Source organism: Corythoichthys intestinalis, chromosome 11 (assembly GCF_030265065.1).
Source record: "Corythoichthys intestinalis isolate RoL2023-P3 chromosome 11, ASM3026506v1, whole genome shotgun sequence".
NCBI classification, from domain to species: Eukaryota; Metazoa; Chordata; class Actinopteri; order Syngnathiformes; family Syngnathidae; genus Corythoichthys; species Corythoichthys intestinalis.
Genome location: NC_080405.1, coordinates 13,683,211 through 13,699,954, shown reverse-complemented (window position 1 = coordinate 13,699,954; position 16,744 = coordinate 13,683,211). Strand labels below are relative to the sequence as shown.

Sequence of the window (16,744 nt, the reverse complement as noted above, 5' to 3'; positions counted from 1 at the left end):
TATGGAGGAACCCGCGACCGAGAAGGGAACACTCAGCACTCACGTGGCGCTGAGGTTGCAGAATCCTCAACTCTCGTTGCCCTGACAACAGTAACTCCCGAATCCACCTGTCCAATCCACAAACATACAACAATCCTAAAAGACGCCCAAACACACCCTTCTTCCGGATCACAGCCCGCCTCACCAGTGCCCCTTAAAAGACTGAATGTTTAATTAATTGTGGTCAATTTTTTTCTCGGGAATCTTTTGGTGACTTGTGATATGGTGACTCTGGAATCAGTCTGCCTCCTCGCCTGGGTCTGTCGCTGTTTTGCCTTGCTGTTTGATCGCTGTCGACCTGAATAAATTGTCAACTTGTGTTTCGAGGCCCTTTTCCAGCTTTCAAAATGGAGTCAGTAAAAGGGGTTAAGACTAAGGTGAACACGCGGGGTTTGGCTTTTTGGCCAGGTTGTCGTTGGAATTGTGCTAGCGCGGTTCAGCTGGCATGATTCCGGCAATCTGGCTAAAAGGTCAGATTCCTTCAGCCTCCATACATGAGCACTCAGACGTCTCACATGGATAAAGCATATGGTCTGGTTTGGCCCACAAAAGGCTGTAAGTTGCTCCATCTAATATATGTTCATGTATGCATTTGTAATTAAGTTTAGAAGTGCAGTTTGCGGAGTCACGTTTGGGCAATTTGTTATAAGAATTATAAATACGTTAGCATTCACAGCATTTAAGCTAGTTGACTTTTGTGAAGCAAATCAGGCTAATTTGATTCACTAAATTTACATATGGATAACACTAGAGGGACGTTTCAACACCAATCGTTTTGTGTCAAGTGTTTTATTGTTAAAATGCGTGTCATTTTGACGTGTACATATGTGTATTACAGCTTTATGAATTGTCAAGACTCAGAAGTTAATGAAGTAAAAAGCTTTAAAAAGCACAATTGCTATGTTTGCTGTCTGTCGAGCTGAACAACATCACGTTTAGTGAGGACAGAACAAGTCATGTTAATCAAGGAAAGTAAAAAATAAGATAATGTGAGGTACAATTAGTTACTGTTTGTGTGACTAAAAAAAAAAAAAAGACTGGAGACAAGCCGAGTATGTCGTACCCCGGGGACTACCTGTATATAAGTTAATTTTATTGCTGACACTGCATTTCGGAGGATAGCGTGGTGCGATACGTTCGTATTGGAGTGCTGGCGAGGTCTTCAGGAATTGACGGAAGCGGCCGGCAGCGAGACGCATCCCTCGTTGCTAAGGTGTTGCTATGGCAGCAACTCAAAAACTTTGCGGTCAATTAAAAAAAAAAAAATTGGTAATGTGAGTTTTGAGACAGTTTAACAGAGTAAACGCTCACAAATTGAAATCTTCAGCTACCGTTTAAAGTAATTTGCTGTAGTATTTCATAGCACCTTTAACTGAGGCAGTCGCACTCACATTTCCCACCCCCACTTTGTGTGCTGTGTTCGCCTGACCTTCAAGTTACTTTCGTTTTGAATTGGAAATTATTGAATTCATAACGCGTGCAATCAGTGTAATTGTACAAATTCTCATGAAAAGACGTTACAAGTGAGCCCTCTTGTCCCGGTCAATAAATGTAGAAAACAGATTCCTAAAGAGGTTGGACGTTATACAAATTGTTGAGAGAAAATAAACCTGAATGCAATATGGAATTTCCAAATTTCAACATTTTATTTAGAATAGAACATAAATGACAGGTCAAATGTTTAAACTTTGTAGGAGAAAGATATGTTAGTTTCATGGTCTCACAAATCACAAAGTTGATATAAGGTCATTTCATCACAGTGAGGTATCACGCAAAATTGTCGATTCATTATTTGGCACATTATTTTTATTATGATCTATTCTAGCATGTGATTGTCAGCCACTTTGTGAGGATATACAGAACACACAAAGTGTTTACGTTAATTGACAGACTTTAGGGAAGACGCCACATTCAACACCAACCCTTGTGTGCCACCTCCACTTTCTTCTGATTCAATCTGTTGGCAACAACAACAAAAAAAAAACATTACATGGTATCCCAATGTGTGCGTGTCTAAACAAAAAGTGAGATTCAGAAAATGATACGTGCCTATTTTCCTGGCAGAGATGGCACTCATTGATGTATGAATATCCATCACTGCCACATACTGGATCCCATTTCGTGGGACAAACTCTTCCATAGGTATCACAGGGATCAGCCACGTAGCACTCACCCTTGTGTACCACTTTCACCTTATTCGGATTCCCACTGTTGGTGAACAAAAATGAATTATTATATTCGTGCGTGCGTACGTTTGTTTGTGCATGTAGAAATACAAAGTGTGATTTCGAGAGAATAATACATACGCATTTTCCATGCAGAAATGACATGCACTGCTGTATGTTCGTCCATCACTGCCACATACTGGATCATATATCTCTGGGCATACTAATCTTTCCCCGTCACAGGTAATGCACTCACCCCTGTATGCCACCTTTACTTTGTTATTCGCTCTGTTGGTGAACCCCCCCACCCAGAAAAGAAACAGTTAATGATATTTGTGTTCATGTGCATGTAGAAACAAAGTGAGATGGAGAGGGAATGATACGTGCCCATTTTGCTGGTCGAAACCACAGTCATTGGGGTATGTACGTCCATCAGTGCCACATACTGGATCATAATACAAGGGGCAAATTAATCTAATGCACTCACCCTTGTATGCCACCGTCACTTTGTTCTGATTCCCTCTGTTGGTTAATCCCCCACCAAAAAGAAAAAAAAAATGTTCATGTTATCTGTGCGTACGTTTGTTTGTACATGTAGAAAGTGTGATTTTGAGAGAATCATTCATACCCATTTTCCAAGCAGAGATGACATGCACTGCTGTATGTACGTTTATCGCTGCCACATACTGGATCATATATTTCAGGGCATACTATTCCAACGCTGTCACAGGTAAAGCACTCACCCTTGTATGCCACCTCTACATTGTGATTCGGTCTGTTGATGAATCCCCCCACCCCCCCCAAAAAAAATCAGTTCATGATATTTCTGTTTATTCATGTAGAAACAGATTGAGAGAATGATACGCACCCATTTTTGGCGGTGATAGCACACTCATTGTCATATGTACGTCCATCAGTGCCACATACTGGATCAATAACTGCAGGGCAATGTATTATACTACACTCACCCTTGTATGCCACTTTCACTTTGTTCGGATTAAATCTGTTGGGAATCAACAACAAAAATCAGTTCATGATTGTTGTTAATGATGATGATGATGAAGCTTTTTTATTTCGAGCATGCACAAGAAACAGAAATACATCATAATTCAACTAATTATTTGCACTCGAAAGGGAGTGGGAAGAAGAAAAACTTATTTTATCCCATCCCTGATCACATTGTCCAACATTGTCAATGTGTTCATTCGTAATAACACGTTCAAACAAAGATTGAGAGAATGATACATGCCTATTTTCCTGGCAGAGAAAACATTCATTGGAGTATGTACGTCCATCACTGCCACATACTGGATCCCATTCCAGGGTGCAATGCCTTCCATACCACTCACAGATATTCTGGAGACAAAAGCCGTTATTGTTTTACACACACAAACTTATAAATAGCTTCCTTGGAGTATCCTTTTCGCGCATTTAATTTACTGTGTCTATTTGTATATACCATGTATTGTATGCTTTAATGTGTGAATAAACTAAACTAAACTAAACCAAACTAAAAAAGAAAAAACAACATATATCTGCAGTGCCCCAGTATAAATTTCACCTGTATAAAAAAAAAAAACCCAAAAAAACAAATAAAATACTTCGGAGTTTCAAGTCTACATAGCATAATCTACAGAATGCGCCTATTTGATACGGTCATATATGGTCAAGCGCTTTCGGGGGATCTGCTGCGTTAATGTATATTGGGAGATCTGAGTTGGCAAGTTGGAAAATCATTCTGATGTGATGTAGAGTCGTAACGTGGGAGAAAGACATTTTGCTACAAGGAAGGGCATCCTGTTTTCATGCTCCAACGATACATCAAAAGTTGAGTGACTGTTTGCCCCTTTTGAGAGACACCATGTAAGAGAGAATGATTTTTTTTTCGATTACTCCAAGACGTGAATGCAGCATCAATATTACTGTGCGTGAGCCAATCACACAGTCGATAAGCATCTTCCCACCTGCTTTACAGGTTAGTGCCAGATAAACTGCCCATCCTTGTTGTTCGTTTTTACCTCTTTGTTTATGTTTGTTTGGTCACGTATTCCCATGAATTGTAAATATAAACGGGTCAACTTTACGTATCAGGCAGTTAACTGCGGTAAACTACTCTGGTCACAAATTCAAGTATCAGATTAGCTGCCATCTTTTAACTAACTGGCTATGAATACAATGACAATAAAATGCGATTTGAGTGAGAGGTTCTCATTCAAGAGCTTTTTCTAATACTGTGTTAGTATGATATGTGGTATTTTAACTGTATCAATACTGATGCTATTTATTGCCATTTGTTTATATGACCAAAATTAATAGAATCGATCTGCATTATCTGTTTTAATTGCCTATCTTTGGGATATAACCTCTAACAATTTTGTATGTGTGCTCATCATAATTTCCAGCTGTTTTACAAGCATTTTGTTACTCCAGTCCCTGTATTCTTTTACAAGATGTATTATTTTTTTAATTTCCACTTGACTCAAACAGCATTACTCTTAAAATGGATATTAGAAAGTTGTTTGCTTGCAGCAAAGATAAATCATCAAGGAGGAATGAGAGAGGTAAGCTAGGTAACCCACCTAGGCAACAAACCGCTTTTAGGTCTTACTTGAGAAACACTAACTAATTGCGTAACACTTAGAGGGATATATCCCCATTTCTGTTCAGACTAAGTAGAGCGGCAGAGTGAAGGAAGAGGTTAAAGAGAGATGGAAGTTGATGAGCATGAGCAGAGGTGAATTGACTATCAACAGGGGATGTCCCAATTTTTATTTTGAATACTGATTGCTGAAAAACAAAAAACTGTTACTTTTTTTTTTTTTTTTTTACAGAAACTTGTATTTTGGTTTGAATATATATTGTTTTAAACGCTATTTCAGACTTTTAATGACAGTTAAATGCTAAAAATAAATTAAGAAAATGTTGCTCGCTCGAATGTGCCCCGGTGTGCCCTAATATTATATTAGCTCTTGTGATGCCCGCTGATTGTCACACAGTCATATTGCACATACTGTATCACCCTGTTGTCAGTAGAACAGTTTAATTCCTCACCTCAACAGGTCCATGTGGATCAGATTCTGCAGCCCCAACTTGCAGGATTTGGACGACACAGACACATAGGTTGGCAACATTAGATCAAACCAGTAATAGAAATGCTATACATTTCTTCATGGAAATGTCTTAAAATGTTGACTAAAATAATTCCAACAAAACTTGATATGTCTATATGTTCACAGCCAATAACTCACCAGAAAGCAACAGGATGAAACAGAGCAACAGGGCCAGCTTCATTTTTTTCTTGGATGTGAATGCCTTCCCCTTGTCTCTGTTGAGAAACACATGGGTGACTGTCCACCTGTAACACTTAAATAGGGCAACGTTGTCCCTGATTGGTTGGATTCCTATGGCCAGGAGGCAATTTCTTTTTTGGGGGGGGTGAGTGGGTTCAGATTTGTCAATTTTGTTACTTTAAAAGAAAAGCGAGGAGTTACATACAGAATGAATAATGAACGATTTTCATTGTTTTTTACTTTATGAAAATTACATTTTTTTGGTGATGTAAATAAATGGCAAGGCTTGCTTTGCTTGTTCATCAATTGAAAACTGTTCCTTATTTAAAATGCCGAACTGGAAGCAATTTAGAGTGAGCCACAGGCAGCTGGAGCTGGGGACCCCTCCCTCACAGGAAGACTGCTCTAACTGGCTCTACTGGGTTTTCTTGTTTTCTCTTTAAAGGTCCTAAGAAATGCTGACTATGTGCAAAAATAAAAATTACTGCATTATAGTAATTTTTCATAGAGAAAAACACATGTGCACTTAAATTGTTTGTTTCTTTGAACATGTTTATTTCAAATATTCAATCATAGACTTCATAATACATAATAGTGAAGTCTAAGACACAAGAAAGCCCGTCCGTCTCATCAGACCATAGGACATGGTTCCAGTAATCCATGTGCTTTGTTGACATGTCTTCAGCAAACTGTTTACGGGATTTCTTGTGTACAGTCTTCAGAAGAGGCTTCCTCCTGGGGTGACAGCCATATACACAAATTTCATGTAGAGTGCGGCGTATGGTCTGAGCACTAACAGGCTGACCCCCCACCTCTTCAATCTCTGCAACAATGCTGACAGCACTCCTGTAACGAGTCACATGACATTTCGAAGGGGAAATGACAAGCAGTACTCAATTTGAACATTTAGCGATGTGTATTTTTTCATAGGGGTGTACTCACTTTTGTTGCCAGGGGTTTAGATATTAATGGCTATATTTTGAGTTATTTTGAGGGGAAAATAAATTGACTCTATTATATAAGCTGCACACAGACAGACATAGACACTTTTCATTGTGTCAAAGTGTCATTTTGTCAGTGTTGTCCCATGAAAAGATATACTTAAATATTTGTAGAAATGCGAGGGGTGTACTCACTTTTGTGATATACTGTATGCAGGGTGAAAGTGGTTAGAATTTCTTGCCGGAACTCCCCAACGTGAAGGTCGCCACGGAGCCAGAAATGTTGTTTTTTTTATTGTTTTTGGGTTTTTTTTTTGTTTGGGTGTCAAAACTACTGAAATGCAAAGAAAACTGTTTTGGTCGGTTATTTTTTATAACACATACAAAACCTGATTTTCATTCAAAAGTGTTTTTTTTTTTTTTTTTCCTCGATGATTTGCAAAATAAAAGTTAACAAAAACAGCTATAACCCCAACCTCCATCTCCTAATTTTTATTTTCCCTCATTTACTCACATACTAAATGCCAAATCTCAATTTTAACTACTTAAGAACATAGTATGTATATTAAAATTGAAGATAATGTAAACATTTACTTTTTGTTGTGTTTTTTAATGACAAAGATAAAAGTAACATACATTCAGAAAAATAAGTACAAATGACTTATATTATGCAGAGTGAAATGGAATATATTTTGAAGATCGCGCAACATTGACTGTTTTAAATCATAAGGAAATGAATAAGTAGCCTAACATAAATGAACAAATATAAGTCCGAAGTGCACATTGACAGCTAAGATGTTCTGAACCTCCCCATCAGAGCAAATAAAACTAAATATGATAAATAAGCCACCTTAACTTTTTCCTTGCTCTTAAAGATTTGATCCATTTTCTGTTGCATTGCCCTTTGAACCAATCAGAGCTATCTCTGGTGATAGCATGTCAGTATATCCGCCAATTGAACGATTAATGAGTCCAGCCATTTTGCTTTGCTGCGTGCATTCGCACATTGACGTGACTCGTCATCGTCAGACTATGATAACTGCAGCAGCTGGTGAAACTTCCATGCCGTCCGTGGAATTTAAAAAATATATATATATATCGGTGGAAACCATATATGGAAAACACAGACAAGACTAAAAAAGCAGTTTGTGCTCTTGCACCCCTCTTTAACATAAACTGCTGTATTTTAAGTCAAAAGAACTGTTGTTTGATAGAACAATATGTCTATATGCTGCCATAGCAGATCCATGCCGCACTAAGCCTCCGAACTATTTTTAATTTGTCCGTTTTACCCTGAAAACCCCCATTTACAGTCGTCGCGCAACTGCTTTTGTTTCAACCTAGCCATAAAAAGAAGGTAAGTAATTATATTTATTAATCAAAATGTCTGTCATTTTTAGCGTAGAATGATTAATTGATGTCTAAATTTTAGTTAAAAAAAAAAAAAAAAACGACTTTAAAAAATTATTCACTCGCATATTTTAAACTTTTAAACGAATTACGTCACAATGAAAAATGTGGCGTCTGTACAAAAGTCACGGATATCTACCTCATAACTATCGCTTAATTGTATTTTTTTTGTTACTGTCCCCTTTCCCCCGATGTGTTAGATGATAAATAATCGATCCAAACAAAAAAAAAATTGAAAAATAACGTTTAAAAGGGTAACTATATGAAAAAGAAAATCTCAACCACTCCTTGTTGTCTGCGATTTCTGCATCGCAACCCTTGTTAAATCACCATGTTTCACGCATAAAATTTTTTTTTAAATCCGGCTGTGGCCATTCACAGCTGTGTCTTGACACTCGGTGATACATGCTACATGGAGTTTTTGGATCGAAACAAGGTAAGTACGTGATAATATCTCATTAAAATCGTGGCGACTTTAATTCTGCTCTCGCGTGTTCTCGCCTCCAATTAGGGTTTTGCTGTTTAAAAAAAATTTTTTTTAAATGCCTTCCTGTCCAAAATTTTTCTTCCCCCAGAAAATTTAGATTTTAAGCTTTCCAATGATGTATCACACATGCATTTCGGACAATTTTGAAAGTGGGCCAAATTGAGGGTCTTAGAGCGAAACTTTAAGTCACCTGAGTGTTTTTCCGCCATACATTTATATATATATATATATACTTTTTTTTTTTTTTTTTTATATATTTATATACATATTTTGCACTTTTCTTTCCTGTATATAAACTGTTTTTACCATTGTATGTAGAAAGGGCGAAAAAGCTTTTCGTGCTTGCTCTGGAGGCTCCAAAACCCCCCAACAATTTGTCGACAAGAAGGGCAGGTAAGGCAGGTGGAAAACCCCACCGGTACCTTTCGCGTTAATAAATGTAGAAACCAGATTCCAAAATAAGAGGAAAACAAGTTTGTCAAGTTTAAAACTCGGAATGCTGTCCCATTCTTGACGAATACAGGCCTCTGGGCTCACACCGCAGGCTTAAGTGACCCAATGGACCTATCGCAAAGCCTCGCCCCTTTGAAAAACTCAGTCAACCCAAGGCTGTCAAATTATCTCATTGAGTGAATGAACGATTTATGGATGATTGCGGGAGTTCACATTTCTGAATTTGTACTACTTAAGCTGGCAATATATACAGTGCCTTGCAAAAGTATTCGGCCCCCTTGAACCTTGCAACCTTTCGCCACATTTCAGGCTTCAAACATAAAGATATAAAATTTTAATTTTTTGTCAAGAATCAACAACAAGTGGGACACAATCGTGAAGTGGAACAAAATTTATTGGATAATTTAAACTTTTTTAACAAATAAAAAACTGAAAAGTGCGGCGTGCAATATTATTCGGCCCCCTTGCGTTAATACTTTGTAGCGCCACCTTTTGCTCCAATTACAGCTGCAAGTCGCTTGGGGTATGTTTCTATCAGTTTTGCACATCGAGAGACTGACATTCTTGCCCATTCTTCCTTGCAAAACAGCTCGAGCTCAGTGAGGTTGGATGGAGAGTGTTTGTGAACAGCAGTCTTCAGCTCTTTCCACAGATTCTCGATTGGATTCAGGTCTGGACTTTGACTTGGCCATTCTAACACCTGGATACGCTTATTTTTGAACCATTTCATTGTAGATTTGGCTTTATGTTTTGGATCATTGTCCTGTTGGAAGATAAATCTCTGTCCCAGTCTCAGGTCTTGTGCAGATACCAACAGGTTTTCTTCCAGAATGTTCCTGTATTTGGCTGCATCCATCTTCCCGTCAATTTTAACCATCTTCCCTGTCCCTGCTGAAGAAAAGCAGGCCAAAACCATGATGCTGCCACCACCATGTTTGACAGTGGGGATGGTGTGTTCAGGGTGATGAGCTGTGTTGCTGTTACACCAAACATATCGTTTTGCATTGTGGCCAAAAAGTTCAATTTTGGTTTCATCTGACCAGAGCACCTTCTTCCACATGTTTGGTGTGTCTCCCAGGTGGCTTGTGGCAAACTTTAAACGAGACTTTTTATGGATATCTTTGAGAAATGGCTTTCTTCTTGCCACTCTTCCATAAAGGCCAGATTTGTGCAGTGTACGACTGATTGTTGTCCTATGGACAGACTCTCCCACCTCAGCTGTAGATCTCTGCAGTTCATCCAGAGTGATCATGGGCCTCTTGGCTGCATCTCTGATCAGTTTTCTCCTTGTTTGAGAAGAAAGTTTGGAAGGACGGCCGGGTCTTGGTAGATTTGCAGTGGTCTGATGCTCCTTCCATTTCAATATGATGGCTTGCACAGTGCTCCTTGAGATGTTTAAAGCTTGGGAAATCTTTCTGTATCCAAATCCGGCTTTAAACTTCTCCACAACAGTATCTCGGACCTGCCTGGTGTGTTCCTTGGTTTTCATAATGCTCTCTGCACTTTAAACAGAGCCCTGAGACTATCACAGAGCAGGTGCATTTATACAGAGACTTGATTACACACAGGTCGATTCTATTTATCATCATCGGTCATTTAGGACAACATTGGATCATTCAGAGATCCTCACTGAACTTCTGGAGTGAGTTTGCTGCACTGAAAGTAAAGGGGCCGAATAATATTGCACGCCCCACTTTTCAGTTTTTTATTTGTTAAAAAAGTTTAAATTATCCAATAAATGTTGTTCCACTTCACGATTGTGTCCCACTTGTTGTTGACTCTTGACAAAAAAATTAAATTTCATATCTTTATGTTTGAAGCCTGAAATGTGGCGAAAGGTTGCAAGATTCAAGGGGGCCAAATACTTTTGCAAGGCACTGTATATATATGTGTGTGTATGTATATATATATATATATATATATATATATATATATATATATATATATATATATATATATATATATATATATATATATATAAAGTAAATGTTTACATTAATTTCAATTTTGATATACATCCTATGCTCTTAAGTGGTTAAAATTGAGATTTGGCATTTAGTATGTGAGGAAATGAGAGAAAATAAAAATTAGGAGATGGAGGTTGGAGGTATTGCGGTTTTTGTTAACTTTTGTTTTGCAAATCATTGGAAAAATACAATTTTGAATGAAAGTCGGTTTCTGTATGTGTAATAGAAATTACTGTGCTAAAACAGTATTCTTTGCATTTCAGTAGTGTAAGAGGTTTGACCCCCCCCCCCCCCCCCCAAAAAAAAAAAAACAAAGAAAAAGAAAGAAAAAATTATAATAATAATAAAATAAAATTTCTGCCTCTGTGGCGACCTTCACGTCGGGGAGTTCCGGCAAGAAATTCTAGCCGCTTTCACCCCTGCTTGGACTTGAAATATTTGGATGACTATTTTTACTTTTACTTGAGTAATATTATTTAGAAGTAACGCTACTCTTATTTGAGTAATTTTTTTGTCTACTCTATCTACTCACTAGTCACTACACCCTGCGGTGGCCCCCTGTCATTTTATTCCCCCAGTCGTGCTCTTCCCCCGGACACCCGTAGTGGTCGCCCTGCTGGTAGCACTGGTGGGGTGGCGAGAAAAGGTTGTGGTTTCGCATCTTTTCGTCGTCTTCCTGAAGGCTGGTTGGCAGCAACTACAATGGGCTGGGGATTCACCATTATAGTGATGTTTTTTGTAATTAATAAACAGTCAACCCGAGTAAAGGGTTAATGCCGTGTAAAAAAATTTTTTTTTTTTACAGACATCCATATTGAAAAACTTGAAAATTTCATTTTGAATGATATCCTCATTGGATAGCAATTCCTGATTGGATGCCAAGACAGAAACATAACACTGTATCAGTTGTTCAACTAGTGAGATTTAGGAGACAGCCTCCGATTAAAGAGGAAACGAGAAAAGCTACCAGATCCCATTAGAGAAGATGTCTTTTTTAGAAAATATGATAATGCCAGACCACACACAGCATTAATTACATCACAGGAAAATAATCCAGGTATTGAAATGGCCAGATCTTTCATCTTTGAAGCATCACAAAGAGGAAGGTGAGAAACAAGGCCCAAGACTATGGGGCACTGTTTGTAAATTCAGAACATACTGAAATTACGGCAACTTTCAGCGCCACCCAGTGTTCAAAATGTGATGTGAAACGTTTAGACCGCCCCATACTGCACACTATTTGCTTCCATTTTCTTTCCCTTAAAACTTTTGACCTATCATCTATGTTCTATTCTGAATGAAATAGTGAAATTTGGAAAGTCCACATTGCATTCAGTTTTTATTCACAATCTGCATAACGTCCAAACTCTTTGGGAATCTGTATTCTACATTTGTTTACTGGTAAGGTACTGCCGTGGCAAGAGGGCTACTCTTTACTGTCTTGTCATGAGAATTTGGACAATTACACTCATGGCCCGCATGATGAATTTCAGAATTTCCTATTCTAAACCGAAGTAATGTGAGGCGGTGAGGATCAGGTGAAGACAGCACACAGACAAAGTGCAGGGTGGGGAATGTGAGTGTCACTACCTCTGTTAAAAGTGCGATGAAATACTACAGCAAATGACTTTAAAATGATAGCAGACAATATTTTTGACACAAATTCCTAAAAAAAAAAAATTAACTGAAAAGGCTTGATAATTAACATAGATGCCAGTTGCTTTTGATTCTGTTGTTACTGTGTCACCGTTCTGTCATTCTGTCGGCATATATTTCAATTAAGTGACGTCATACCCAGATTTTCAAAAAGTGGACCTTCCCAAATGCATTGTTTTGAAAGGAATGACAATGAAATGGTAGAAGATAAAAGATTTAAGAGGCAAAATTTCTTTGCCATGTATAGTGGTAACAGTCATTTTCAATTTTAGACATGGTCACCATTTCTTAGGAACTTTAAAGAGAAAGTAAGAAAAGCAGATAGGGCAAATTAGAGCAGTTATCCAATGAGAGAAGGGTCCCCAGCTGCTTGCTGCTGACACGAAATTGCTCCCATTTTGGCATTTTAAATATGGAACTGTTTTCAATTGCTTTATCCGGCAAAAGGATGAACAAGCAAAGCAACCCCATCAAAAAATAAACCTCAAAAGATAAAATATAATTTATTAATTTATTCTAAATATAACTTACCTCCCTCAACAACCCACCAAAAAAATCGAATCATGGCCTTGGAAATTCAACCAATCAGGGACAGCGTTGCCCTATTTAAGTATTACAGGTGGACACCTGTTTCTCATCAGATACAAGTGAAGGCCTGCACATCCAAGACAAAATGAAGCTACCTGTGCCGCTCATTTGTATCCTGGTGCTTTCTGGTGAGTTATTGGCTCTGAACCAACAGACATTTTAACAACAATTAAAATAAAAACATTTTGTATAGCAAAGTCTATAGTAAACAATTACTATAGACAAAGTTTTAAGACCTTTACAAGAGGAAATGTACTAGGCGGAAAACACAGACAAGACTGAAAAAGCAGTTTCTGCTCTTGCACTCTTTAAAAGAAACTGCTGTATTTTAAGCTAAAACTGTTGTGTTTGATAGAACAATATGTCTATATGCTGCCATAGCAGATTCATGTCACATTAAGCCCCCGAACTATTAATTTGTCCGTTTTACCCTGAAAACCCCCCTTTACAGATGTCACACAATCGCTTTTGTTTCAATCCTGCCATAAAACAAAGGTAATTAATTATATTCATTATTCAAAATGGCTGTTGTTTTTTAGCTTAGAATCATTCATTGATGTCTCATATTTCGTTTAAAAAAAAAAAAACTTTAAAAAATTCCTTCACCTATTTTAAACTTTTAAACAAATTTTCACAATGAAGAAAAAATGGCGTCTGTAAAGTTACATATATCTACCTCAAAACTATCGCTTAATTGTATTTTTTTTGTTACTGTCACATTTTTTCTGATGTTAGATGATAAATAATTGATCCAGACAAAAAAAGTTGAGAAAATTTTAAGAGGGTAAATATATGAAAAAGAAAATCTCGACCACTCCTTGATGTCTGAGATTTTCTGCATCGCGACCCTTGTTATATAACAATGTTTCATAAAATACCATTAAAATCCCCCCAAAATCCAGCTGTGGCCATTCACAGCTGTGTCTTGATACTCAGTGATACATGCTACATGGAGTTTTTGGATCGAAACAAAGTAGGTACGCGATATCTCGTTAGTCATGGCGTCTGGTGTGCTCTCACCTCCAGATAGGGTTTTGCTGTTTGAATTTTTTTTTTTTTTTTTTTTAAATGCCCTCCTGCTCAGTTTTTCTTCCCCCAGAAAATTGAGATTTTAAGCTTTCCAATGATGTATCACACATGCATATTGGGCAATTTTGAAAGTTGGCTAAATTGGGGGTCTGAGTGGAACTTCAAGTCACCTGAGTGTTTTCCGCCATTACATTTGCACTCCTGGTTTGATCTAATGTTGTCTACCTGTCTGTCCGTGTAGTCCAAATCCTGCAGTTTGGGGCTGCACAATCTGCTCCACATGCACCTGTGCCGGTAAGCAATTAAAATGTTCCGCACAACCACATAATGGTGATAAGTGTAATATAACTCTGTGACAAATACGTAAAAATATAGCCTTGCCTAAAACTGTTGAATTTTATGGAATGACTAGCACATGAGTATTTGCACAAATATACAGTATACCGTATTGACCCGAATATGACTGCCCTGATTATAAGACGACCCCCCTTTTTCAAGACTCAAGTTTGGGCGGGGGGGGGGACTTTTTGAACACCAAATTTATATACAGAAAATAACAGTCCATCAGAAACAAATGATTATAACAATATATTTGAGAAAAAGAATTATTTTGCCTCATTCAAATATTAATATCTGAACATTTTAAATATTTAAAGTGCAATCAAATTAAATGAATGGCTTCTAGTTTTTGGTTTATTTACATTTCAATCTATTGTGCTAAAACAACAAAATTGCAATAACAATTAACCATCAAAGACAAGTCTAACTGTAGTCATGAAACAAATCTGAATAAGGAAAAACAGCAATAAAATGCAAACTGGTTAGACTTGAAAGTAGCTGAGATCTGTCATGACAGAACATCGCTTCAATGATATCCTGCGCCATCTAGCGTCGTGAATGGGGAGAGTAGCTGAGATCTGTCATGACAGAACATCGCTTCAATGATATCCTGCGCCATCTAGCGTCGTGAATGGGGAGAGTAGCTGAGGTCTGTCATGACAGAACATCGCTTCAATGATATCTAGCGTCGTGAATGGGTATAATGTCTAGACCGCGAATATTAAAACGACCCTCTTTTTCAGTCTTATTTCAATGCAAAAAAAGTCTTCAGGCCAATACGGTACTTTTAATTTTCTTTTATATATTAGGATGCTTAACTGGCTTTTCATCAGTTTAGCTCGTGTATATGTCAATTTAGTTGAAATACGAGTAAATGGTGCACTGACAAAGGTTTGGAACTTGACCTGCGTTTTTATACGTGTTAAATTCCCATCCCTGGTATGTTTGTGTGTGCAAACGATAACTATTGTTTCCAGACTCACTGTGAGAATCATGGAAGATTTTGCACCCTGGAATGGGATCCAGTATGTGGCAGTGATGGACGTACATACTCGAATGAGTGTTATCTCTGCCAGGAAAATAGGCACGCATCATTCTCTCAATCTTTGTTGTACATGCGAGTACAATAATGAAATATATATATGTATATTTTTTTGCTGCCAACAGATTTACTGGGGTGATTGTGGCATACAAGGGTGAGTGCAGTAGAGTGGCTTGCCCCTTGCATTATGATCCAGTATGTGGCACTGATAGACATACATACTCCAATGAGTGTGAGATCGACCAGCAAAATGGGCATGTATCATTCCCCACTTAATCTGTTTCTACATGTAAAAATATCATGACATTATTTATATTTTTCACCAACAGACCCAATCACAATGTAGAGGTGGCACACAAGGGTGAGTGCAGGAGAGGTTGCCCCACAGTTTATGATCCAGTATGTGGCACTGATGGACATACATACTCCAATGAGTGTGAGATCGACCAGCAAAATGGGCATGTATCATTCCCTCTCAATCTGTTTCTACATGTACAAAAATCATGACATGATTTATATTTTTTGCCAACAGACCGAATCACAATGTAAAGGTGGCACACAAGGGTGAGTGCAGTGCAGTGGTTTGCCCCTTGCATTATGATCCAGTGTGTGGCACTGATGGACATACATACTCCAATGAGTGTGAGATCGACCAGCAAAATGGGCATGTATCATTCCCTCTCAATCAGTTTCTACATGTACAAATATCATGAAATGATTTTTTTTTTTTTCTCGCCAAGACCAAATCACAATGTAAAGGTGGCACACAAGGGTGAGTGCCATGACTGCGAGTGGTATGGAACATATTGCCTTGCAGTATATGATCCAGTGTGTGGCAGTGATGGTCATACATACAGCAATGAGTGTCATCTCTGCCAGGAAAATAGGCATGTATCACTCTAAATCTGTTACTAGATGCATCTTATGCATGAAATCACTGACCTCCCCACCCTCCAGACGGAATCCAAAGGTGAAGGTGGCATACTGGGGTGAGTGTCACGCGACTGATCCCTGTGAAATGTATGGAAGGATTTGCCCCACGAAATGGGATCCAGTATGTGGCAGTGATGGTCATACATACAGCAATGAGTGTCGTCTCTGTCAGGAAACTAGGCACGTATTCTCTAAATCTCCCTTTGTTTATACAATTATACTCCGATATGTGCCCTAATTTTGTTTTTGTCACCAGCAGAATGAATCTCAATATAGTGACGGTGGCACACAAGGGTTGGTGTTGAATCTGGCATATTTCCTGAAGTCTGTCAATGTAAGCAATTCGTGTTAGGCATACCCCAGCAAGATGGCTGCAGACATAATAAAAAGGTTCCGAATTATGAA

At 38.1% G+C, this 16,744-nt stretch overlaps 2 protein-coding genes across 3 annotated transcripts; one reads left to right on the top strand and one right to left on the bottom strand.

The window, feature by feature from the left end:
- Nucleotides 1-1,795: 1,795 nt before the first annotated feature.
- LOC130924547 (ovoinhibitor-like) lies at nucleotides 1,796-12,977 on the bottom strand. The gene is made up of 10 exons (XM_057851191.1): nucleotides 12,940-12,977; nucleotides 5,453-5,529; nucleotides 5,256-5,293; nucleotides 3,454-3,560; nucleotides 3,073-3,207; nucleotides 2,833-2,979; nucleotides 2,592-2,726; nucleotides 2,346-2,492; nucleotides 2,089-2,247; nucleotides 1,796-1,996 (listed from the first exon to the last, which is right to left on the bottom strand). Exons 2-10 carry the CDS (start codon nucleotides 5,493-5,495, stop codon nucleotides 1,951-1,953), a joined length of 957 nt encoding a protein of 318 aa, XP_057707174.1. The 5' UTR covers nucleotides 5,496-5,529; nucleotides 12,940-12,977; the 3' UTR covers nucleotides 1,796-1,950.
- Nucleotides 12,978-13,014: 37 nt separating this feature from the next.
- On the top strand, nucleotides 13,015-16,744 carry LOC130924442 (ovoinhibitor-like). Of its 2 annotated transcripts, none has more exons than XM_057851014.1 (9): nucleotides 13,015-13,124; nucleotides 14,267-14,319; nucleotides 15,342-15,448; nucleotides 15,532-15,660; nucleotides 15,736-15,864; nucleotides 15,939-16,070; nucleotides 16,147-16,293; nucleotides 16,364-16,519; nucleotides 16,599-16,744. In XM_057851014.1, the coding sequence occupies exons 1-9, from the start codon at nucleotides 13,082-13,084 to the stop codon at nucleotides 16,642-16,644; spliced, it is 942 nt and encodes a 313-aa protein (XP_057706997.1). In that variant the 5' UTR covers nucleotides 13,015-13,081; the 3' UTR covers nucleotides 16,645-16,744. The 2 variants fall into 2 exon arrangements, with proteins under 2 accessions (XP_057706997.1, XP_057706996.1); XM_057851013.1 differs by having other exon boundaries at nucleotides 16,596-16,744.